Source organism: Mytilus californianus, unplaced genomic scaffold, assembly GCF_021869535.1.
Source record: "Mytilus californianus isolate M0D057914Y unplaced genomic scaffold, xbMytCali1.0.p SCAF_12, whole genome shotgun sequence".
Classification (NCBI taxonomy): domain Eukaryota; kingdom Metazoa; phylum Mollusca; class Bivalvia; order Mytilida; family Mytilidae; genus Mytilus; species Mytilus californianus.
In genome coordinates, this window is record NW_026262604.1 from 25,443,751 (window position 1) to 25,471,422 (window position 27,672).

The 27,672-nt window shown below is 30.9% G+C and overlaps 1 protein-coding gene across 8 annotated transcripts in view; it reads right to left on the reverse strand.

Annotated features, from left to right (window-relative positions):
- Positions 1-4,092: 4,092 nt before the first annotated feature.
- LOC127721613 (WD repeat-containing protein 49-like) overlaps positions 4,093-27,672 on the reverse strand; it is a 44,801-nt gene continuing 21,221 nt past the window's right edge. For 7 of the 8 annotated variants that reach the window (XM_052228396.1, XM_052228394.1, XM_052228391.1 and 4 more), the window contains 20 exons: positions 26,953-27,066; positions 25,222-25,348; positions 24,525-24,560; positions 23,790-23,854; positions 23,255-23,319; positions 22,559-22,718; positions 21,868-22,046; positions 21,258-21,422; positions 19,845-19,960; positions 18,341-18,596; positions 17,643-17,705; positions 16,528-16,693; positions 15,778-15,912; positions 14,079-14,230; positions 12,904-12,969; positions 11,401-11,530; positions 10,875-10,993; positions 9,962-10,085; positions 6,230-6,339; positions 4,093-5,394 (listed from right to left, as the gene is read on the reverse strand). In XM_052228396.1, the coding sequence (XP_052084356.1) occupies positions 5,200-5,394; positions 6,230-6,339; positions 9,962-10,085; positions 10,875-10,993; positions 11,401-11,530; positions 12,904-12,969; positions 14,079-14,230; positions 15,778-15,912; positions 16,528-16,693; positions 17,643-17,705; positions 18,341-18,596; positions 19,845-19,960; positions 21,258-21,422; positions 21,868-22,046; positions 22,559-22,718; positions 23,255-23,319; positions 23,790-23,854; positions 24,525-24,560; positions 25,222-25,348; positions 26,953-27,066 (2,543 nt within the window). In that variant the 3' untranslated portion in view covers positions 4,093-5,199. Of the gene's footprint in view, positions 5,395-6,229; positions 6,340-8,660; positions 8,699-9,961; positions 10,086-10,874; positions 10,994-11,400; positions 11,531-12,903; positions 12,970-14,078; positions 14,231-15,777; positions 15,913-16,527; positions 16,694-17,642; positions 17,706-18,340; positions 18,597-19,844; positions 19,961-21,257; positions 21,423-21,867; positions 22,047-22,558; positions 22,719-23,254; positions 23,320-23,789; positions 23,855-24,524; positions 24,561-25,221; positions 25,349-26,952; positions 27,067-27,672 lie in introns of all 8 variants that reach the window. The other variant, XM_052228395.1, reaches the window with a different exon arrangement.

Sequence of the window (27,672 nt, forward strand, 5' to 3'; positions counted from 1 at the left end):
AATATAATTGCATTATTATATATATAATATTTCTGTTCTGGTAAATCAACTTTTCACTTAATGTTTAAAAAATGCCAAATTCCTTTTGATGACATTTTATAAATTGGGTCTGGGTGGGGTTCCTGAATAGAATAAAAAAAAGAATAGAGAAAAATGGGCCACAAGAATAAAGAATAGATCCTAATGATATGTTTTAAGGAATATTGTGCCAAAAAAATTAAAGAATAGAGAAATATGACCTAAAAGAAATGAGAATAAAGAGTTGAAACCCTCCAAAACCAATCCAGACCCTATGCTTTAAAGTTTCACAAACAATACTATACACATCTTTGTTTAAGCTTAGATCTCAATAAATGAAAGTTTAAGAATATGTTAATTTCCTATCAGCTAAATGGTAAAATTCATTTTCTCTATTGACACTAAATTATCATTACTGATTGTTGTTCTCTTAACACCCAGTGGCAAATATTTCATACAAGTTACTGAATGAAAGTTAGACAATTATCAAATAAGTGGGTACTGCAAAGTGAGTTGTAAATTTGTACTGCCCACACAAAAAGTTGGGACAGTCACTAGACCTCTTTCATCAAAATGTTCATAGATAGATTTGGCTATTCTTTTGGTCCCATTTGCACATATAGCTCTTCATAAGTCCAGGTACTTATACATCCTTGGCTTTCAAATTTTCAGTTCCTGGAATAGATTTGGATATTTGCAAGTCCTTTTGGTCAAATAGCTCACATGTTTAAGTACTTATATGTCATGGTGTGTTATTTGGCTCATATTTTTGTTATTGTTATTTTGTATAAAAATATGTTTTATTTTAAGACAGGAAATTTTATGTTTGTATTTTGTAAAATTTCTAATTAATTTTGGATTAATTAATTTTACCTATGCTGTGGCAAGTACTCTACATGTCACAGTTTGTTCAAAATAATTTGTTTGAAATATTTATTGTAATTAGCATGTCACTAGGATATTTTAGGTTTTTATCAAAACGTTATAGGATTCAGCTTTGTTAATTAATTTCTATTTTTGCTAATTAGAATACTTTTTACATGTCGAGTCATATTGATTTATTTTTGGATTTAATATAAATAGCGTTGGGAAATTTTGGAAAAGCAGTCAGTGTTTTGGAACCATAACCTCTCACTACTCATGTTATGTACTGGAGTAACTGGACCTACAAGACTGTCCACCAGTCTACCTGATGACTGTGTAATGTTGAGACAAAATTTATCTCTGACTCATATTTTAGCTCTGGCAAATACTTCAGAATCATTTTATTTTGAGACTTTTTACATTTTGGGATTTTGAAAATAAGTTCATTTTATGATTTAGTAGTTTTGGCAGTTATTTTATTAGAAAGAGAAATTGTTTTACTTTGGATTTGATATTTAGATTTTATACTTTGTACCTTAATTAGAATATCATTATTATTATTTGGCATTGTTTACTAAATGACTGTTATCATCATTCATCTAAATTGTTATCGTTAATTAAATCATGAAAACCTTCCTTGCATTTTAGCCTATAATGCCTATCAGAACATTAAGTCTAGCGATAGACTGACCCCCTGTCCCTTGGTTCAAGTACATACGAGTTAGCTCCCACTTATCTAACAGTGCTCTGGACCTTGGTGACAGACACATCCTTGGCTTTCAAATTTACACAGTTCTTTAGTTGCATTTGTCTGTTCTTTTTAGGTCTCTTTTAATATATAGCTCTTCGATACCGCTTGTGGTGGACTACCAGTCCCAGAGGGTACCATCAGCTGAGTAATTAAGAAATTATTAAGAAACTAAGGTTTCAACTACCTCAGGCAAAGCTGGATTTGGCTATTATTTTTTTTGCACTTTTTGGTCCTTTTTGGTTATATAACTCTTCTACTGTTTCCATTCTTATACAACCTTGGCTTTCAAATATTCACTTTGAGCATTCCTGATGAAGGTAAATCCAGAAGAGGGCTTTAGACACACAAAATTAATAAACTGTTAACACAGACATATGTCTCGCCTTTATGTAATTTTTATAATGTAAATGTTGAAATTAAAATAGCAATACTTTAACATGTAAGTTATAAGGTACATGGCTAAACAATCTCCATGGAAATGAGATGTGCCAATGCTAATACAACTGCATACCAAATACCATTGATTTATCCTAAGTTGTTCCCTTTAAACAAACCTAAACACAAACATTTACTTGCAAACAATGTAAAAGTTTCAAAGTCAATGAACCATGATGAGGGGGGTGGGGCTATATAAACTCCATGGAAACGAGACTTGCAAATGCCAATACATTTGCATACCAAATATCATTGACTTAACATTAGTGGTTCATCTTAAAGTGATCTAATCACAAACTAATACATGTAAACTAAGCAAAAATTTCAAAGTCAATAGACCATGACTGAGGGGGCAGGGCCAAATATTCTGCATGGAAATGAGATGTGCTAATGCTTATACAACTGCATACCAATTAACATAGGCCTACCACTAATGGTTCCCCTTAAACTGACCTAATCACAAACTAATACATGTAAACTAAGCAAAAATTTCAAAGTCAATAGACCATGACTGAGGGGGCGAGGCCAAATATTCTCCATGGAAATGAGATGTGCCCATGTTTATACAACTGCATACCAAATATCATTGACCTACCACCAGTGGTTCCCCATAAACTGATCTAATCACAAACTAATACATGTAAACTAAGCAAAAGTTTCAAAGTCAATAGACCATGACTGAGGGGGCAGGGCCAAATAATCCCCATGGAAATGAGATGTGCCAAAGCTAATACAACTGCATACCAAATATCACTGACCTACCACTAGTGGTTCACCATAAACTAGACCTAATCACAAACTAAAACATTGTTGACGCTGCCGCCGTTGGAAACAACATACCTTTGTCTCGCTTTTTGACTCTGTCAAGGCGAGACAATAAAGAATTATTTTCATTTTCACACTGTAATATTCTGTTACCTAGCAACTGCAATAACACATTTTCTGTTTAAAAATTTAAATTAAAGTATCGGCTTTGTAACATTTTATTAAAATTAGACAAACAGATAAAAATACAAAACATATTAAATTTAACATCAAACATTATGACCTGAATATTAAATTTAACATCAAACATTATGACCTGAATATTAAATTTAACATCAAACATTATAAACCTGAATATTAAATTGCTCTTTAAAAAAAAATATTCTTTTACTTAAAAGTCAGAGTTATTCAAAAATTTATGTAAAGTTGTTATAAAAAATGAACAACCAATGATATGAATGACAGTGAAATATTCCAGTTTTCTTTAAGTATAAAAAAAAACTGTCTTCAGTAAATCATCCTCTGGCCAATAAAGAAGTTTCTATATAAAGTTAATTCTCAAATCTCAAGCTTAACCAAGATGAATATGTCAAATCTAACTTCTGGCCAAATGATGAGAAATGATAAGAAATCTTTTGTAATTGTTACCATTTAGGATTTTTTTTAAAGTTGAAGTTGAAATTAATTTAACTCCAATGTTGGCACTTCTAGAACCTAATTCTCTCATGTGTAATAGTCAAGACAAAAAGCTATCATCTGAAATTGTTCTTCTATTTCAGCAAAATGAAACAAGTACAATTTGATGCCATAGAAACTGGAGACAGCACACGGGAAAAGAGACATTACCAGAAGTCAGATGACATATATAATACACATAAATGCATCTTAAAAATATTGCAATTCTAGACATTTAAAATAGCACTTAAAATCTGTGTATTTCACTTTCACTATATTGAAATCTACGCTAACTCATAAATAATACTGAATAAATTGGAACATTATTGCAATTTTTGAGTTATGATAATTCGTGCATAAACATAATTTTGTAAATTTACGATTACTTCATGATTTTAAAAGGTCATATAATCAAGTTATTTGTATTGGTTTTAACTTAATATTATGGGTGAGTGTATAAACAATGAAGAAATTGTGACAAACTTTCTTGAAATCTAAAATGGCTTTTTTAAGCCAAAAAGAAAAGAAAGGAGATATTAAAAACTGCTATTGGTTGACAAAGAAACTGGAGACAACACTGGAAAAAAAGACATTTTCCTTTTAATGCTTCATTAGTTTTTACAAGATATTTAAAAAATCGTAAGATTTGAATATCAAATAGATATTTTTAAAATAAACAAATAAACATTGAGGTTTTTTCATTATCACAATAGACATATAGATTTAAAAAAAATTAACAAGAAAATATAATAAATATAATTACAATTACTCATCATTAGTTCATGCATATAACAGAATATATTTAATATCACAGTCCAATTTAACATTTATATGGCAGTTTTAAATAATAAAAACTTGAATGTCTTTCTATATGCAGTTTAGTTCAATAAATTTCTTTTTATTAATGTTACATATGGATAGTTTTGGATTGAAATGATTTGGATAAGAGTTATTTCCCTTTGCCACCATATTGAAGGTCAACTTACACAAATTTCTTCATTAACTGCCAAAATCAATTAACAACTAAACTTTAGAAAAAAAGTTGTATTCTTTAAACAATATTCATTTGTTTATGACTTGGCAGTAAAAGGTATTAATTCCTAATCAAATCATGTCATATTTAAAACTTTCCTTTATCACAGCTCAATAAAGCATATATGACAATTAATAAAAAATAATATAACTGATACATCTGAATGCCATTGGAAAGTTCATTAGATAATGCAAAAGAAATCCTCTTTAACATCATCTTTTAGAAATTTTAATTTCATAACTTATTTTTTATCATCAGAACAAAATAAATCTTGCTTTAATTTCCATCTTGAGTATTCAATCCATATTGATACTACATGATAGTTGTAACCAATGATAATCAGTTTTGAAAGTATTGCATGGCTAAGACAGCCAATCACAATCAGTATTACACGCCTCAAAACTTGACATCAAAAATATTTGTTGTTTTGAGATCTTATACACAGATCATGATTTATGAAGCACATAAACTGAAAAGTGTTATCCAATGAAAATCTGTGTTATTTAACACAAACTGAAGATCATCTAGTCAAAAAACAAAGAGACAAATCACAAAGTAGAGGCATGATAAATATTTGTTGTGATTATGCCCTAGATCACTTTTAGTCCTTGAAGTTTACTGAAACAGAATTATTTTGTCCAATCAAAATTAAATTATATCACATGACTGAAGCATCAACACTTGACACCACAGATGTTCGCCTAGAGACTCCTCGGCTCATTTTATGTCCTTTAACAGATCGTGATTTAGTAGAAACAGAAGTATTTTGTCCAATCATTTGTCCTATATTCTGTAGACTAGACTTTGTCAATCCACTGGCCAAACTTCCAGCTAATTTATTCCTGATGTTGATCTACAAGAAAATAAATAAAGAGTCAATCAATCAGTCAAAAAATGAAAACGGTTTCAAATGTAACAAGTTGTACTATGAACTGTTGCTCATTAATGTTATCCCCGCTATAAGGAACTTGTTGTGAGATGCATCACATACTATGCTGCTCATATGAAGCTGATACCAATTTTAAGGCCCTTTGATCTATAGTTCCTGCGAAAAATGTGATGAAAATTTTGTGCATAGTCATTATGTGTAAGAATATACAAGACCCCTGTAAACAGGAAGTTGAATAGTGATGGATCTGAAAATGCATCACACAGTATAGCATGCTCAATTTCAGAAAGCTCAGATTCTCCAGTTCCGTAGTATTATGAGCCGAAAATTTCATACATGACCATGCAGTATGTATAAAATTATATATCAAAGTACAGCCTGCTCATGTTGAAGCCTGAACCCAAATTTCAAGAAGCTGTGATTTGTGGTTAATGGGAATAATGTGACTAAAATATCATGGGACAGACATTGTTAAACAGTTTACCCCACAGCAGGGGTATAATCAGTTATATGGTCATTAATGATGGACTTGTGTTCATTAGGGTCTGAATTGGTATCTTCATTTCTGTATAATGAATTTTTATGCTGTTTTTTTTTCTATTCTATATTTTTTTTTTTTGGCTCATAATATCTCTATTCTTTATTTTCTGCCCATTATTCTCTATTCTATAAACCTCTTCCAGACCCTCATCATAGCAAATATCTTTCTTTTTTAATTTTTTATATTTGCAATGTCCAAATCATTAATTATTGTAAGAAATTAGGTCATTGGTAGTCTAATAACAAGTGATTTACTTACAGGCTGGTTTTGTTGTTCTAACTGCATTTTATGGTAACTTTTCATCTTGGCTTCGAAGTCAAGGATGTACTTAGGGAAAATCTCCTTCTCTGGGATAGGCTGTTGTAAAGCTGAAAACATAGAATAAATTGTTACATTTTGTTTCCTCAACTTAACTCTCGCATGGTACTTATAACACTTGCATGTATGGGAAATTTGTCCAATATTGACCTTGTGCAATATTTTTCTATGATGGTTTTATGTAGATCAAACCCAGGAACTTTTTGTCACTAAAAAAAGGTCCTCCTCTGCTTCCATTTTTTATCTGTTTTATCTTACTAATTTATTTGTCAGCAATGTCACTTGCAGTGATGTAGTAAAAAGTGATATAACAAAAATACCGAACTCCAAGGAAAATTCGAAACAAAATGTCCATTATCAAATGGCAAAATCAAAAGCTCAAACACATCAAATGAAATGGAAACAACTGTCATATTCCTGACTTGGTTCAAATTCTTCAAGATTCAAAAGTCTTTACGTAATTAGATAATATATTTATTTATATAATTACATATTTCTTTTGTTGCAAACAAACACACATGATTGTGTGTATCAATAGTGTTCATGTATTAGTGTTTATATATAAATAAACAGGTTTGATTTTAAACAAATGATTTTTTGCATTGGTCTGAGTATTTAGCAATGTATTTATGTTTGAATATGATAATTGTTTGAATGTAGACCAAATAAAATATAATTTTTGTTTTGTAGAAGAACAAAATATCAGTTCCATCTAGTTTATATTCATTATAAGTAGATTTTCAAGATTTTTATCCCAATTTTCCATTTTTAGTTGATAAGAAAACAGTTCATTGAAAATTCATCCCTTCCCTTGTGCAAAAAGTACCAGCCAGTGAAAGGAAAGTGTGAAAAGAGATATCTTGTATTTCAAGAAGTATGTTAAATTTGTACTAACTATGATATTAATATACATAACTTTAACATCACTTTTTAAATACATAATTACATGTATAATTAAGTAGCAATCATTTGCAATTTCTAAGTTATGTTTTAACTTTTCTATATGGTAAAAAAAAATTATGATGTGTCCAAAGTACCAATCTTTTATGGCTCACATAACCCTGTGTTCACCTTTGATGTTAAATTATCAATTGATAAACTTTCTGATTTTCATCCAAATACAATACCTCCACCTATCAGTTAGATGGGTAGAGGATATATTTTCTTTGCTTCTCTATCATGCAGATAATAAATAGCAGGACCATTGTCAAGATACTTTAAATGCATGCCCACATTGTAGTTACTGTAAATTCTGATTTTTTTTTAATTTTTAAAAAAATAGTAAAAGATGCAAGATTATAGTGATTTCTGTATAAGCTGAATGTAAATAATGATAACAGTTATAAAATTATGGAAGTTCAACCAATAGTATGAATCATTCTTTTCATTTTGGGGTATGCAAAATGAAACTACATTCTGAAACAGCGAATTGATCAAACTTTTGTTTTCAGTGTAGTTCTTTGTTGAATATTGTTTTCAGTGTAGTTCTTTGTTGAATATTGTTTTCAGTGTAGTTCTTTGTTGAATATTGTTTTTTTTTCACTTCTATCATTCCTGTAGTATGTCCTTCTTATATTTATAAGGGCCTCGGAGAGGGAGTGGTCTTTAGTAGTTCATCTACAGTATCACTATAGCCTGTCAACACTGAGATTGTGAGTTTGAGCCCAACACATGGCAGGTGCGTTCAACGCCAATCTTATTTGATAAGCTTTGTCAGTTTTCCTGCCTAAGAGAGGTGGTTCTCTTTAGGCACTAAAGCTTCTTCTACCAATAAAAACTGACCACCACAATATTGCCAATAGTGCTGAAAGTGGAGTTAGAAACTGACAATCAATCAATCATCCTTCTTTGACTTGTGATTTTTAATGTTTACATTTATGAATCAATAATATATTGACCTTCACTTATCAAACGAATGGATTCCACATCTAAATACTGTAAATTCAGAAATTATTGCGTGCATTTATTATTGCGATTTTGTCATTTTGGACTAAAATGAGATTTTAATTTTTGCGATATTGTGAAAAATCCTGTTTAATTCATATAAAAAATTTCAAAATGCGAGTTTAAATTATTGCGATTATAACCCAGTCGCATTTTTCGCAATAATAAAAACATCGCAATAATTTCTGAATTTACAGTACTAAAAGATGGTAAAATGTTTGGAAAAATTATCTTAAGTCAAAAATCTGTTTTCTTTCTTCATTTTATTTTGAACTGGATAACAAATTCTTTATCAAGTAACAATTTGAACTGAACAGATACTGTGTCTATAATGATGAGTATAGGAAGATGAGGTTATTAAAGTAAAGAAATGCAGATATGAGATACTATTCCCAGTTTTGTGTCGCCCCAAAACCTGTTTACTCACATTCTTGTCAGAAAAGACTGAACTTGACTTTCGTTTCTCTTAAATTGTAACAGTAATCCAGTTAAATAATTAATTTGACCCTTGCTTTATAATTTCCATTCTAAATTTCTAAAACAAGAGAATTATAGATCATCTATAGTTTTGAAAGCAAGAGGGAGTTTCTCAGCTACAATCACATCAGAGGGTGATAGCATTGAGATGAAATGTAGCTGTGAAACTTCCACGAGATGAAAGACCAAAAATAATGGGTTAATTGCCTTTATCCTTGGCATTGATGTTGGATTATGATGTCATAGTGTTCTACTCTACTCAACTCAGTAGCTTGAGATGGTAAATAATCACACAAAAAGAATAAAGCAAAATATAAGAAAATAGCGGTAATAAATAATACATGATTTTTTTATAGATCTTTGTCAAACAGATACCACAAGAGAAGAATGTACCAATAATTTAGACAAATCAGACCTGATGTATACTATAATAGATGAATAAATGAATTGGTGTTTAATATCCAATGGCAATTATTACATGCATATCAGGATGAAAACGTTATTAATGTGATATAAAAATTAAACCTTTGTACTAAACCAACAGGATAATCTGGGTTTGGTTTTGATGATCAATTTAATGTATCAAGAAAGATAACTCTGGTGACTTTGTAAAGAACACGTTTGTTTTAAAGATGCTGATAGTCTCTTGAATAAATAAAATGGTGTAACTAACATGTGTTAACAAATGGTAGCAGAGCGTGGTTCTGATCCACAGACCTCTGGGTTATGGGCCATGCTAATTCACAAGGCAATGGTCTGCAAGAAAACAAATCATTCTGCTGGGACACATTAGTATAACTCAGACCAGACCATTTGTTGATCTTTATTCTAAATGTTGTGTGTTTAGCTGAGAAGCAGCAAATATAAATTTTCAAGTCTTAGGTTTGACCCAACTGTGGGACCAAACCCACAACCTCAAATGCTTGAGGTAAAATTATAAGAGACTTTTATGTGTATAGTAATTGTAATAATGACAAATATATAGTCTTAAGATTCCTCTTACACTGAAACTGCCTCTATTGATAGTTTTCTAGAACTACAAAATATCGGACAACTGTTACTTAATTGTCCGTATTTCATTGAATTTCATGGCAAAAAACAATGGACAATGATCAAACTGTTCAATGATAGAGGAAACCAGTAAAACAGCACAAACATCCTAATTACATTGCACAAATATAAATCATAGTATAAAATTTCCTGGGATACAGTAAGTCAAGCAAATACTCCTTCCTTTATGTAAATACTTACTATCGACAAGATTAGGCAATTTAGGCAGCCTCAAATGACTATCTTTACGTTTAGGTACATAGTTAAAATCTTGTTTGGAGACTTTCAAATTCTCCAGGTCTTGTAATTCCTTTGTTTCTAATGCCTACAAAACAGAAATTACAGTAAGCTAAGGAAGAAGGGGCATTCAAGTCTGTTTTTTTTTACCAAAGAAAACATAGGTTTTAGGAAATATTTGAAATTTGCACATAATGTTTGGAAATGCATATGATTGAATTTCACACAATTTTTTATGTTATGGTCTCACAATTGCATCATCATATAAGACTTTTTCATGAAAACAAGAAAACTGCTTAATTTATGCATTTATCCATCCATATTTTCTCTGTGGAAACATCTTGTACCGGCAAGAAACAGCACAACAATTTTCCAGAAGCTTTAATAAAGCTAATGACAAAATCTAATCAAATATAAATGTTCCTTAGGTGGGCACATACTTTCCAATCCAAAATATACCTAAAAGTCAATGTGAAGGAAGGAAAAATCAAGAAATTTTACAAAATTCACATATTTTGTCATGGTAACTCTTTAAATGTGAAATTTGTTTTTATTTTCTAAGCACCTTGTTCCTCATTATAGTTAAATTTAAAAACATATATGATAACTTTTTAATTTACACTAATAATTGGGCCATATACAAACTTATTACACCTAATACTTTAAAAATTATCCAATATATCAAAGCATCATGTTTTTGTTGGTGTTCTTATTCTAACATAAGGTCTTTAAAATAAACTAGCTCAGACCAAAATATAAGATCAAAACAGCCCCTACAGTATTTACTTGAGTTGTAAATTATGGTATCTAATGATAACTGCTGCAGATGGTGCTTGTCTGATGTAATACAGACACCATGTTCTCTTATATGACTTACAGAGTACGGTCCAGCAGGTGCGTGTCCTGTTCTCTCCCAATGAAGGTAAGGTAAATCTGGAATATTTCCAGGCTGTTTTCTCTCTCTTTTCTTTGTTCTTGTTTCTTGATATTCTTTTCCTGAAATATTCAAATAATATCTTATAAGAACCATTGGTTTTGGTGGACTTTACGTAACTCAATCTTTATTTTTTAATTTTTTGTTAAATTTTATTGACACTTGTCTATTGTTGTAGACTTATGTATATCCCTAGATATCTTCTGATTTGTTGTGTCATTGTGTTGCTAATTTACTGATGCATACTTCATTCTTCATATTGGTGACCTGCACAAATTTCTTCCTCTATTTAAAAAATAAAAACAACACGTTATAAATTCTTGCGTTCGAAGCATTTTTCTGGATTTCCCTTCATCAGGAACGCTCAAAGCCGAATATTTGAAAGCCAAGGATGTATAAGAACCGAAACAGTTGAAAAGCTATATAACCAAAAGTACCTAAAAAATATCTATTTGTGTCTCAATCTTACCTAGAATGGTACTGTCCCAGACATGTATCCTGTATCCCTGTAAATCAGATATTGCTCTTTCATCTGGTTTCCAGTCCTGATCCAGTAATGGCTTCTCTTCTTCTGTCTCTTTCTCCTCCTGTTCTTCCTCCTATTTTTAATAACAATTCTATTTATAATCTATGATGAATTTCCATTAAAACAAAAATTAGAAAAATAGCCCGAGATTTATTTGGAAAAAGAAATTCCAAGTATGGAAAAGTGATTAAAAAGTGAATAACAATATCTTTTGTAGTTGCAGAATGATAACTCCTATGGTCCTTGTGATATTTTTTGACAATTTGAGGACAGCTACAGTTTCCCAGCTATTTAACTTGAAGACAGGAAGACTACAAATAGGGAATATAAGCATTCTTAACACTAATATAAAGTTAAATACACAAGATCATTATATTCATGTTGATTCAATTTCAAATGTGATTCATGAAAACTGCAGTAAAATTGATAAGTGCTCTCTTATACACACCAAAATTATTTGTTAGTTCATCCATGATAGACTAACACAAGTACTGTATTTAGTGGTTTGAACGTTAATAATGGAATAAACCCAAAGTTTTAATATGTTTACATCAAATGAAACATTCAAATCTGTGAAGCTTTGCAAAAGTTCTAATGTAGACTTGCAGTACGATAAGTAAGTGCATTACATTGACATAATAGCATATAAACCAACAAACAGGGAAAAAAAACCAAACAGTCAAGCTTCAAAATTCAAATGATAATATATACTTTGCATGGAAAGAGCAATAACTTCAATTGTTCTCAATGGGTAAATTTTTATCATGTCAAAAGAACAAGAAATTTGGAAGTACCGCATAAAAAATAACATTCATCACTTTTAGTGTTTTGATACATATTTTGATATTCTTGTAAATTCTAATGTAAAAATTCACTTGTCGCTAAATCAGTTTTTTTTCTTCTTCATTACTTGACAGTACACCGTTAATGCATAAATATTCAGAATCCAATTTAAACCTTTTTGTAATTCACAATATGTTTTTCTATTTACATGGTTTAATGATAAATATCTATTATCAGATAGAACAGTTTTTCCCTGAAATGTTTGTTAAAGGCTTATTTTATTATATTAATATAGTAATAGTAATTTCTTTATTCAGAGATGGTAATCACAGCTAGTTTCAACAAACTAATCTTCTCTGAGACCATCACATACTAATTACAATACAATCAAAATCAGATATTAACACATAGTTAATTTACAATCATAGGGTTAATTGAATCATTATAAAAGATAAAATAGTTGAATAGGAACGTACTGTAAAAAATAAAAAATATAACATACACATCAAAATGTACATTGTAAAAACAGTAACTTAACAGAACTGTGTCAAGTACTTCTCGATACTTTGAAATTTTTTAGGACTTGGAAATAATAATTAAAGTCTATTTCCGTGAAAAAAACATCTAATAATCTAAGTTTCTAGGGAGGAGTGTTGTACTTACCTCTTCTTCTTCCTCTTCCTCTATCTCTTCTGCTGGGTCAAATTGTTCCACTTTCCAATGCTCCTCCTAATAATCAAATCATAAAAATTAACTGATAACGATGAAAACAATGGTTTAACATACACCAATAAAACAATGGTTTAACATACACCAATAAAACAATGGTTTAACATACACCAATAAAACAATAGTTTAACATACACCAATAAAACAATGGTTTAAAATACAACAATAAAACAATGGTTTAATATACACAAATAATTCAGTGGTTATATTTTGCCGCTCAACAATTGCATTTTAAAACCTCTGAATGCCTAGTCAATGAAAAATACTCAATCATTTGTAATTAACTGAGAATTTACATATCTGGAGAGCCCCAATCAAAATCCAGGCTTCGTGACACGTTTTAATTGTAGAAAGAGTTTAGGCTCTCACTAGTAGGGGAGATTGATTCTGTGGAGGGCCTGAACTATTTGGGGTTAGGTTTAACAAAGAGTTATTTTTTAATAAAGAATTACAGTTTCTGAACTAGACTTATTCAAAGTAAATTTTTTGTCACTTTTAATATATTTATATTAAAAAAAACCCAGTAATTTTGTACATTGTATTTCCAGTTTAGTGACTTTTGTGAAGTTCGTGTTGCTCAAGCTTTAGTTTTTTTAAGTAGTACTTTGTACTTTGTTTATCTGTTCCTAATTTTTAGATATTTACGATGATTTTGGTCAGTCTTTCTTTGACTAATTAATTTATAGATATTTACGATGATTTTTGTCAGTCTTTCTTTGACTAATTAATTTTTAGATATTTACGATGATTTTGGTCAGTCTTTCTTTGACTAATTAATTTTTAGATATTTTCGATGACTTTGGTCAGTCTTTCTTTGACTAATTAATTTTTAGATATTTACGATGATTTTGGTCAGTCTTTCTTTGACTAATTAATTTTTAGATATTTACGATGATTTTGGTCAGTCTTTCTTTGACTAATTAATTTTTAGATATTTACGATGATTTTGGTCAGTCTTTCTTTGACTAATGAGTTTTCATCCTCCCTTTGCTATCCCTCACCTCTTTTTTACATTTCTATTTTACTAGTACTTGACCAATGCAAAATTTATGCCAAAACCTTAACACATGTAGTTCACATATGGCTGTAAAAATCTATAATCTATTCACCTGACCACAGGTACCAATCCTCTTGCCTAGGAAGTCATACACTGCCACACCACAATCTGACGAAGCTGATATCACTAACGTTCTACCATTACGTTCACACATCTCTAAGGTATTAATCATATCTACGTGAGGTTGGAACTGACTTTTTAGCTCTAAAATAATGAAGAACAATACAAATTTTTACATGGAATTTACTGTGGATTCATCATTATTTGTGAGATAACAATTCTCCTGGATTTTTGAGATAAAAATTCTCCTGGATTTGTGAGATAACAATTTTCCTGGATTTGTGAGATAACAATTTTCCTAGATTTGTGAGATAACAATTCTCCCAGATTTGTGAGATAACAATACTCCCAGATTTGTGAGATAACAATACTCCCAGATTTATGAGATAACAATTCTCCTGAATTTGTGAGATAACAATTCTCCTGGATTTTTGAGATAACAATTCTCCTGGATTTGTGAGATAACAATTTTCCTGGATTTGTGAGATAACAATTCTCCCAGATTTGTGAGATAACAATACTCCCAGATTTATGAGATAACAATTCTCCTGAATTTGTGAGATAACAATTTTCCTAGTTTTGTGAGATAACAATTCTCCTGGATTTGTGAGATAACAATTCTCCTGGATTTGTGAGATAACAATTCTCCTGGTTTTGTGAGATAACAATTCTCCTAGTTTTGTGAGATAACAATTCTCCTGGATTTTTGAGATAACAATTCTTCTGGATTTGTGAGATAACAATTCTCCTGGATTTGTGAGATAACAATTCTCCCAGATTTGTGAGATAACAATACTCCCAGATTTATGAGATAACAATTCTCCTGAATTTGTGAGATAACAATTTTCCTAGTTTTGTGAGATAACAATTTTCTTAGTTTTGTGAGATAACAATTCTCCTGGATTTGTGAGATAACAAATTTTCCTAGTTTTGTGAGATAACAAATTTTCCTAGTTTTGTGAGATAACAATTCTCCCAGATTTGTGAGATAACAATTCTCCTTAATTTGTGAGATAACAATTTTCCTGGATTTTTTAGATAACAATTTTCCTGGATTTATGAGATAACGATTTTCCTGGGTTTATGAGATAACAATTTTCCTGGATTTATGAGATAACGATTTTCCTGGGTTTATGAGATAACAATTCTCCTGGGTTTATGAGATAACAATTCTCCTGGGTTTGATGGGTAAAGTACAAATTAAAATTTTCAACAAAGTACATAATAACTATAAGTTTGTGTACAACGTTGCCAAAAAACATAAAATAAAATGTCTTTGAAAAGACGTTTTTTCCTCAGTTCGCCAAAATATATGAATCCACACTATGTTGTTATACAGTTAACCAGTCATCTTTTAACTGCAGTCAAGTTGCTTTTTACTCTGATCTTAAATGACCAGGATTGTCAGGTTTCCTGCCAAAGGTCAATGGTTTTACTCTGGCTTCTTCCACAAATGAAAAACTGGCCCACATGATATAGAAGAGTGTTGAAAGTGGCATTAAGCGTCAAGAATCAACCTATCAATCTATAACTGCAGTCTTATAATGATCTTATATGGGAGGTAACATCATTGCTTTGATTGTGTGAACAAGTCGCTTTACTCCAAGTGTGACCAACCCAAAGATTTTAAAATTAATAAATATTACCCATATGTTATAACATATTTATTCCCCCTTGATATCTATACTCACTAGGTGGCGCTGTTACAATTTCGTCTTGCTGATGTAAACAATATTCTCTGATGTCCCAGACCTTTACATTACCATCAACATCGCCTGTGGCTAAATATCTGTTCTGTGCATCAATGGCCATTATAATACTACCAGCTACAAGATAATTCAATACATGTATATGCAATTATAGCCAATTTATATAGATTCCAATACAGCATCGTGTGTGATATAATATATATCCACTCCAGATAGTTAAATTTTCAAATTCAAATTGGTAGGCTTGCCAAGCATTTTAAATATTTAAACTGTCAAGAGTGGAGAAATATGATATTGCATTATGTTCCGTGAAGGAATGTGTTTCATGGAAGTCATAAATGGCAGTTTTAACTTTATTCAAAGTTTGTTTTTATTTTGAGTTCTGCTAGGGATATGAACTAAAATTGTCTTCCAATAATGAAAGAAAAGATATTAAATTATTTACTTCAATGCTGTTATTTTAATCAATGTTACTTTTTGATTTTTTTGTAAGTGAATCCACCTCAATACACAACCTATGTGGAGAAGGATTTGGTTATTCATCTGGAGCACCTGAGATCACCCCTGGTGGGGTTCACTTTGCTCAGTCTTTAGTTTTCTACGTTGTGTTTTGTATGTATATTGTTCTCTGTCTTTTATCCGTTTTGTCTATATTGCTATGGCATTTTTGTTTTGTTATCGACTTATGAGTTTGAAAATCTCTTTTGTATCTTCCCTCTCTCTTCTACCTACCATGTGTATGAGCAACAAACTCTGCCATCAATTCTGATCTAGCTGTATTCCAAAATCTGACCCATCCATTACCACCACAACTAACCAAGTTAGCTCCACCTCCTGCAGATTGGTGCTTTCTCTCTTCTAAAAATAGTAACCGGGTTACCGCATAGCCAAAATCATTCTGAAATTATCATTTATAAATTACCACATATGTTAGTATTATTATATCCTCCCATAAGAAAGAAGTTGTTTTGGTCAGTAATACAGTCTTTTCATATTGTCATTTTTCAGAAGAAAGTAATTTTAAAGTTCATAAAGGACTAAGTCTGACATTCAAAACCAGTGCAATGCTTGTCAGAGCAGTGAAAAGAGATTTCTACTGTGCAGGATGCATGTCCAGAAAAATTTATTTTTCCATTTACAGTTCTATGATTAAGATTGTTCATAGATTTTTTCCAGACCAGTAAATAATACTTGCCAACTAGTATGGGCTTTGCTCATTGTTGAAGGCCGTACGGTGACCTATAGTTGTTAATTTCTGTGTCATTTGGTATCTTGTGGAGAGTTGTCTCATTGGCAATCATACCACATCTTCTTTTTTACAGGCTGAATGTGCAGAGAAACATCAAAATATCTGGCTTCAAGACCACAATTATCTCCCTTTAGTTTTCATTGTCTATGAATATAGTTTCCCTTATTTCTTTCCATATTTTTCTCTCACTTTTTATTACTTTTTCATGTTTTGTACAAGACACATAAGAGTTAAAATTAAATTCTTATAAAAAGACTTCAGTGAAATTTTACAAGCTTTGTGGAGGAAGTGATATTGCAAATGTAAAAATGTAAAAATTTGTAATTTCTGGTCTTTTCGTTAAAAGTATAAATCTAAAGTGGACCTTAAATGAGATTTGAAACTTGATTTTTTCATAAAGCTTGATATATCTTGGAACATAACCCTTAATAGTTAAAAACTTTCAACATATTTATCAATCAATTAATTTTATGCAAAAATCCCCTGATTTTATCATACTTCAAATAAGCTACAAGCCTTTCAAAAATTAACCTAACAAATAGAGATCTATCACTAGAATTAAGATGGTGAAAAAAAATATTTTGGTCATTAAACTTACGGAATCTTCCTGTCTTTGTGAAGCTCTTGACCTGGGTCGACTCTTTGTTGACATATGTGTAGCCTGAAAATAAAAATAAATTTAACTACCCACAAATACAGCAAGTAGTACGGTAAACTTTGTCATGACCAAACAGTGCATAAAACTGAAACCTGAATATACCAAAATTTATCAAGACATAACAATTATATTTTTTAGTAATTCAATATGAATATGAACACCTGTGTAATCCATTCAATATCTTGAGCCCCAAAAGGGTTTGGTTTCAACAGGTTTCAATAGTTATATATGTGTTGCAGTTATGATAAAAAGTTCCTGCTTTGTCTAAATTCTACAATATGAGTTACAAAAAACTATTTCTCTTTTCTAAGATTACTTTATTCGCAATAACCCTGCTCAAAATTTAATCTCATTTGTATCAAACTTTTAAGTAATTCTTATTATGCAGACTTCATAAACACCATACTTTGGATTCATTTATTTTTGTAGGTACCAATTTTTGTGGATTGAGTAAAAATTGTATTTTCATGGTTATTTGATTTTGTGGTTTTTCTAAAGTCTGCATACAACCTTATAGATAATTGGCACATCATTAGACATCTAAATTCGTGGATTATATATACCCAGGAAATCCACAAAAATAGTTATCCCACCAATATTAATGAATTTAAAAAATTCATTTATAAAACACCACCTACCTCACGGCTCATTGCACCAACATTACTTTTGCCTTTCAATAAAACTCTGCGACATCTCAGATTTAGTCTTTTCGACACTTGTTCTGATCCTAGGTTCCACACAATAATTTCTCCATCGTAAGATCCTGTGGCAAGCAAATTAGGTCCTGAGTAGGCTATGCATAAAATATCTTCTACGTGTTCCTGGCCTCCTTTCCAATCTGATGGTTGAACATGGTGCTCTCTAAATGCTGCATTACGGAATAGTGTTATGTATCTGAAAAATATAATGAAAAGTTGAAGATTTACCATACTGTGCTTACTAAAGAAAAAGATCAAAATTCAAACAAGAAAACCTATCCCCTGATTCATGTACTAAACAAAAGTAAATTTGTTTCATGGTGTGCTATCCTTTTTAATAGGTTTAAAGTCAGTTGAGTTTTATTTCACTTAGGTACATTGTAGCGTGTATTTTAAATATCTTTTGTTGATTATTTGATTCAATTTCATTTCGTTCAGGTATGCTGTTGTGCATTGTTCATTTTCTTGTTTTGTGCATTTTGTTGTTGTTGTTTTAATTCAAGTTCCAAAGAGTAATAATCTTTCTACATTAATTTCAACATGTCCATTCGTCATTAGATCAGTAGAAAACAAAGTAATAGCTATTGATGAATATTAAGATAACAAAATGGTCCGACATTTTTTTTATGGTAATTTAAAATTCATAAATTTTCTGTTATATCTGATGATGGTCCAAATAATTAGAGAATGATAGAATGTCTATTTCATGGAGGTCAATTTTTATCGGTGAAGGAAGAGAGAATCACAACCTTTGGCATGACAACATGCAATACTAGTCCATTAAGATCAGGGTCAAACACACCTTGCAAAAAGAGGAGTTAAAACTCACAACCTCAGTGTTGACAGCCTAGTCCTCACTGTAGATGACATAGTTAGACCATGTGGCCACAGAGGCCCAGTCTATTGTTGACCTTAGGTTTTTTTCTGTTTCATTGATATATATATATTTCTCCAATTCTTAGCCAATTTATACTTTTCCTGACCTGTTGATTATTTTTTTTTTATCAACGTGTGGTTCGTTTGATCTCAGTTCTTCATTGGTCAAAATTCAATCATGACGTCAAATTTTCTTGCTTTCCTCTGAATTTTATATTGTGACGTCACCAAAAAAGGCGACCATGCCTGATGATATCACATAGAAAAAAACACATATGTTTGCTAATCATTGAAAAAGAAAGAGAAAGTTTGTCTTTATATTGTTGAAACAGATTCCACCAAAGAGTCTCGTGCGATATGCTATTGGTCCAATCTCAACAGTTAAATTTTGAATATTTAAAAAGCTCGACAAGCCTCATGTTTTATATTAAAACATTTAACTAACTTGAGTGTAAAAATATTGTATCAAACCCGACGCAGTGGTAGAATCTATATATACCCAGTATCTCCTTTCATTCATATGATTAAAATCACATCATATTATGTATTTTTTCCTAGTTGAACTCACTTTGTCCATCCTACAGAAACTACTGATCTTTTGAGTATTAAGGTTTGACCAATATCAGCAGGCTGACCACCAGCACATTCCAACTGGTGGTAACAATGACCATTGAAATCCCATTCCTAAAAAATATTATTTGTATATTACAATTTATCTTCTTTTCACTCATATGTTTTCTATCAAAATGACCAATATGTCTTTAAAAACAAATTTTATTTAATCATTTTTTTTTAATAACTTTGAGAAAAAAATATAATCTATTGCTTCTTGTACAATTCAATTTCAAAACATGTAACAAATTTCTAACAAAATGACCAATGTATCTTTAGAAACAATTTTTCATTTGATCAAATTAAAAAATAACTTAAATAAAATATAATCCATTGCTTCCTATACAATGCACTTTTAGATTATGTATAAACAGAAGGTAAGTGGTAGCTAACATGCAGCATGTGAATTGGAAAGTTTTATGACACAAAACACAGACTTTCTTATTTGATGGATGGTACACCCGAGTAAGACCTCAATAGCAATCAAGTATGCAGTCTGTACATACACTATGGATAGAAACCATTAAATATCTGACTTTTTGTTGAAGGTGTAGTAAAATGGTACTGTTTAAACTATTGATTATATCATTTTGTAACACCAACAAGCTAAAACTATGAACAAATAAAACATACTTGTCATTCATTAAAAATTTCAAATAAAATTATGATAACTATATAGGAGAAAAACAAGCACAATGATGTAGAAGGGGAAGTATCTCTACTTCAAAATTAAAGAATAAGATTCAATGAATTTAGAAACAGTATTTAATTTTTGTGCTTTTACAGTAAACATGTATTTATTATTTTTATTTTATATGCTCTGTAGCAGATCAAACAAAATTAAAAAAAAATATGACCTGTGTATTTGGGATGTGTCATAGTTTATTGCTACAAAAATGTTCTCAATTATCATTTTTCAGGTATTTTCTACCATTTTTTTGTAAGGTCATGACTTCTAAAGAACATGCATCTTGGAAGATTATTTGTTAAGGTCAATACTGGGATATTTTTGTAAATAAATTTCAGAAATAATTGGCAAAAGGATGATCATATAGCAGCTTATCCTTCTATCATCATGAACAATTTATGTTGTTTGTTTTTTTATAACATATAATTTCTTTAATATTTACTGTAAATTGAGAATTTTTTTAATGCAATTATAATTTGAATAGTTGAAATATGGACAAAAAATGCTAGATAAATTATTACAATTTCAGGAAATTCTGCATAGCAAAATTTAGAATGTAAGACATTGTTGGAGGCTGTATGGTGACCAATAGTTGCTAACCTTCTATGTCATTTGGTCTCTGATAGAGATTTGTCTCATTAGCAATCATACTGCATCTTCTTATTTTTATATTTACCCTACCTTGACTAGACCGTCAGTTCCACCTGTGTAAATTTTGGAACCAAAACTATCTTGAGCTAAACATGTGACTTCTGATGTACCATGAATATTGTTGAACTGTTTGACCTTTTGACCTGTATCAATCATCCACACAATCATGGTTCCTTGCTGGCATACACTTATGATCTACAACAGAGAAAACAATTATAAAAAATTAGTAGTATAAAATTAATTTCTAATTGTAATCCCTAAATTTCATTTAGGTTCAAATACTGTAAATTCAGAAATAATTGTGTGCCTTTATTATTGTGATTTTTCAATAATGCATAAAATTGTGAGATTAATTATGGTGATTTCAGGAAAAGATGCATACACATATGTACCAGATATCAGAATGTGAGTTCTTGTTATTGCGACACTCACCCAGTTGCAGTATTCTCATTAGTAAATATCTCGCAATAATTTCTGAATTTACCGTAAAGCTTTTTTTAACTATAAGTTTTTTTTCCAATATTTAATTTCTTTCTGTCACTCCTTGGATGAAGTATTGCTCAATTTTCTTTGAATCAATTAACTCTTAACATAAAATTTTCAGAAAAAATGGACATATGTATTTTTAGTTATAAATCACCTGACTCTTCTTTTCATTATAAATAGCAGAAATAACTGGTTTGTCATGTGACAAGATCCTATCTCTGATCTCTGCCTTCATCTCTAACAAAGTCAGCTGATAGTTGAATGTCAGGAACAAACGATTTCTATCTAACCCGTTCCTATCTTTTCCTTCATCAAAGAATAGAGTACTGTGAACTAAAAGTAAAGATGATTTATATCATAGTATGGCATTAAAATCATTTAATGATTGATCTCTTCTTTTTCAAAACACTTCAAACTATGAATGTAGTAAGTATACTGTGTAACAAAACAATAATTACTCTTTATAAAGCTGATTGGGGGCCTCGTGGTCGAGTGGTCTAAGTAGTCGAATTACTGTTTCACTAGCCTGGCAACACTAAGGTTGTGGGTTTGAATCCCGCACAGGGCAGGTGCACTTGACTCCAATCTTAATTGAATAGGATTGTCAGTTTTCCTACTGAAGGTCGGTAATTCTCTCAGGGCACTCTGGCTTCCTCCACCAATAAAAACTGACCAGCACGAAATAGCACAGTAGTGTTGAAAGTGGAGTTAAACACCAATCAATCAATCAATTATAAAGCTGATAAATTTTTTAATAATGCCTGAATATTCATTAAAAGTGATAATTACTTTTGAAATATAACCTGTAAAAAGTTCATATATGTAGATCTCTTAATCATTTTTACCTTCTGGTCCTTTAGGGAACATGCCAGCTAATCTCTGTATACAGACTTGTAACTGGACATCCCAGATACGTAACACTTTATCTTTAGAGAAACTGATCAGCTGACTTCTAGACTTCATAAACTGTGCCTGTACAACACTGGCCATGTGACCTCTTAATACCTGAAAATAGAAACAATCTTTCAGCTTAAATTTGTTCTTGGGTTACAAAATGGTGATGTGACCTACTAATACCTGAAACTGAAAAAACAGACTTGAACAGCTAAATTTTATTCTTGTGTGACAATATAGCAAAGTGACCTACCGTAATAATATCTGATATGAAAATTATGGTAATGTGGTTGTATTTGACACAAACTAAGGAGAAGTAAGAAAGACGCCTGATTGCAATGATACTTGTATATTGGAACTGATCTATGACTCTATAACATATTTATAAAGTTTTTTTGTTATAAATATTACTGTAAACTAACTTATTTTTGCAAGTGATTTATTTTTAAAACAGAGAAAAATAACATGAATATAAATAATCGCAAATATGCAAGAAAATGGTCTTTCATTATATAATATAAATAATCAAGAGAATGAAAAATTTGTGGATATAAATCGCGACTGGAAAGAGATGAACGCAAAATAAAGTATCTGCAAAAAGAGGTTGGTTTACAGCATATAACTGATTGGCTAAAAGTTTTACTTACACCATTAGGTTTAGAGTTGACATAAGGATTCCACAGACATATGTGGTGGTTTACACCTGCAGTAGCTGTAAAGAAAATTGAAACACAATATTATAGAATATAGGAGAATTTTGTAGTAGATGTTGATTAAATGTGTAGGTTGAAAAAGTTATAGTCAAGGCTTGATGTTTTTATGCAGAGGAGGTTGTATTGATTCTAACACTGCTTAGATTTCTGATGTTATCACGTGACATTTACATAAAATCAACTTGAACACGGGGAAAAAAGAATTATCTAGGGACTGAAGTATTATAAGTGAAATACATGTGGAAATTTGAACTCCAATGTTTCACCTAAAAGAAAAAGCCCAACCAAGAAAAATATATGGGAAAATTAAAACATTTTTGTTTTTTATGATTGAATGTTAGCCACTCCAAGACTTTTTATGTATATGTAAGAAGGAAAATAAATGATTTCCATCTGCATTTCTTATATTGAAGTAAACAGAACTTTGTTAAATTTGTCAATGATTTTGCTATTTCTTATACATGCTTACCAATCAAGTTCAAATTCTGGCTGTAATCAAAAGCATTGACTCCTTGTGATATGTCAAAATATGTTCTGAAAAAGAAATACAAATTATCAGGAACTTAATTTGTTGCAGTGTGTTGACAGGTATCTTTTATCGATGAAAAATACTCCTTCTCTCTTTTTACTCGTTTTGATGTGTACTCTATACTCTATACTCCTCAAGTATTATTCTCATACACTTGTTGTGTCAAAGTTTGGAATAGTTTCTGTACCTGAGTCACTATATTTTTCTGAACTGTTTTCTATACTTTTCAAACATAACTTTTCTACATTGTAGAGGAGGTTCAAAATTAAGAAACCAACTCACATAGGCAATTATTTTTTTCCCCAAAAAAGTAGTTATGTGCTTATCCAAGATTTGTATTTTTTGCAAATATAGTTCATTTGTTATTCCCTTTTCCACTCCTCAGTGTCATATACACATAAATGAAATAGCCCTTAAGACAAAGAGAAAATAAGGATGCATGTATTGTTGTGCTAAGCATACCTCCACTCCTAATTCAGTTTTGTAAATGGAAAGGTGTTTTTGACAATTCTGTAAAGCCCTTACATATTAAAACTCATTGCTGTCAAGTTGCTGACTAGTACCTGTGGTACCTGATTAAAGTGTGACAGAAATCATTGTTGGACAAACTGACAGATAGATTTACAAGGTGAATGCAATACAATTTATATATATATTTTTTACTTCAATACTTACGGCCTACGACTTATACTTCTGCTAACAGGCTTGTTCCTGTAAAACAAAATAAAATTCAATGAATTCATCATAATGAATTGTGTTATATTACTCATATATGCTTATATATCATACAGAATATAAATGTTTTGACCTTAGATGGATTTGGCTATTTTTTTAGGTCCTTTTTCGTCATATAGCTCGTCAACTATTTCGGTTCTAATACATCCTTGGCTTAAAAATATTCGGCTTTGAGCTTTCTTGATGAAGGTAAATCCAGAAAAGCTTCAGACGCATGAAATTAATAACATGTTGTTTTCACTTTTAAAATGATCACATCACCAAAAAAAAAAAAAAACCCGGACATTTACTGAATAATGATGATTGGTCAGGTTAGAGAGTTTCCCCTGTTGAAATACTAAGGATGCATAATTATAGGTTGGGTACTATTTTTGTTGATTTAGACAAACCATGAATTTAATTGTTCAATGAAGTGTAATTTTCTCATAGCCTTGTATGCAAACTTTGGCAAAACCACGAAATCAAGTATCCTTGAAAATACAATTTTTTGTTTAATCCACAAAAATTGGTACACACGAAAAATATATGAAACAACATCAGATAAAAACATTTCACAGAATAATTTGCTAATTGTATGGCTCCTTTTTTTTCAACATTTTACCAAAATAAGGGTCTCAATTTTAGGCCTATATCTCACTTGTCTATTTGTTGTCCAGAAGGGCCTTTCTCTGAAGTACCTGCCTTCTCCATCTTAGCTATGGCCATAGAGTTATTATTGGTAGTAGAACAGCTGATAAAGGCATCTAAATACTGTGAATACTTCACTACAACATAAAATAATTAATCATGATAAATTCATGTAGATAAAGAGGGGAAAAAAATAATCATGACAAATTCATGTAGATAAAGAGGGGAAAAATAATTAATCATGACAAATTCATGTAGATAAAGAGGGGAAAAAAATAATCATGACAAATTCATGTAGATAAAGAGGGGAAAAATAATTAATCATGACAAATTCATGTAGATAAAGAGGGGAAAAATAATTAATCATGACAAATTCATGTAGATAAAAAGGGGAAAATTGTACTAATTATGTCTTTAAATTAGTGATTATTATAAGTTGTAACATTTGAGAGTTACACAGAAGTGACATGAAAATATCTGTAAAATTTTTTGAAGCTTGCAATACTTGCCTGAGGATTTTGTTAATTATACTAATTTTTCAAAACATTTTTAAAACAAATTTTCTGATCCAAACCTTTAAAGAAGATAACAGCACACTGCTCAGATTTAATTCAAAAATCAAGTTTTGATGAAGAAGTGTGAATAACAAAAAATAATTGGAAATTGTAAAACAAAGCAATCCAGTGTAACTCATACAATAATAGAAGACTGTTTTATTGTATACACCTTATAAACAGCTAGTTGTCCGCCATTACTGGACATCACAGAGGTTTCCCATAAATTTTGAAGTCACAAGAAAATACATCTGATTCCACAATGCAAAAGCAAAAGCAATTTTTGTATGATATCAATAGCTTTGCTAAATCTCATGTCAAGTGTGGCAGATTCCCAGAGATAATGAATATTGTGAATTACATTATTACCTTTCACCTCTGACTTCAAACAGTTTAATCCTTCATAAATGTTTATTTTGGTGATTACTGAATGTGTCAATAAATTTGTATAAAACTGAAAAGATATTGATCCTGACCTTTTACATATAACTAGTAGTACAGATCACCTATTCCACTTTATTTTGAGAGAATAATTATCCTGAGGAAGGTAGGGACCACTCTTTTTGGCACAACTTCAAATATCTTACCTTGCAGAACCCACTGTCCTTTATGACAATCTTTGAAGAAGAAGATCACATTCTTGTACTTAGCATTGGCAACGTCACTGATAACATCATTATATCTTACCTTGCCTGACCCACTGTCCTTTATGACAATCTTTGAAGAAGTAGACCACATTCTTGTACTTAGCATTGGCAACATCACTGATAACATCATTATATCTTACCTTGCCTGACCCACTGTCCTTTATGACAATCTTTGAAGAAGTAGACCACATTCTTGTACTTAGCATTGGCAACATCACTGATAACATCATTATATCTTACCTTGCCTGACCCACTGTCCTTTATGACAATCTTTGAAGAAGTAGACCACATTCTTGTACTTAGCATTGGCAACATCACTGATAACATCATTATATCTTACCTTGCCTGACCCACTGTCCTTTATGACAATCTTTGAAGAAGTAGACCACATTCTTGTACTTAGCATTGGCAACATCACTGATAACATCATTATATCTTACCTTGCCTGACCCACTGTCCTTTATGACAATCTTTGAAGAAGTAGACCACATTCTTGTACTTAGCATTGGCCACGTCACTAGATACATCATTATATCTTACCTTGCCTGACCCACTGTCCTTTATGACAATCTTTGAAGAAGTAGACCACATTCTTGTACTTAGCATTGGCCACGTCACTGGATACATCATTGATGTTTACATTCAAACACGGCTCTACAAATTGAAAAAAACTCAAGTAAGAATTTTTAAATCTTTAATTTCCTATCATTTTCACTGCTTACATATACATATCAACTGGTTATCTGTGTTTTCATTGAGGTTTTTAATAGGTCAAACAAATTGCAAGAACAACCAGGAGAAATGACCGCTTATACTATTATGTTGGCATACTTCGACAATACTATGGACGTCAAAACAAATGTTTTCCAAGAAAAGATAGGAATAAAAAATTGCCTTAAATTTTCCTTTTTGGGGGTATGTTGTTTATTTCCTTTTTTCATTTCAAACACTTTTTATGCCCCACCTAGGGGCATTATGTTTTTCGGTCTGTGCACCTGTTTGTCTGTCCGTCCATCCGTCTGTCTCGCTTTAGGTTACAGTTTTTGGTCAAGGTAGTTTTTGATGATGTTGAAGTCCAATCAACTTGAAACTTAGTACACATGTTCCCTATGATATGATCTTTCTAATTTTAATGCCAAATTAGAGTTTTGACTCCAATTTCACGGTCCACTGAACATAGAAAATGATAGTGCGAGTGGGGCATCCGTGTACTATGGACCCATTCTTGTTTATCATCAATAACTAGACATGTTATAAACA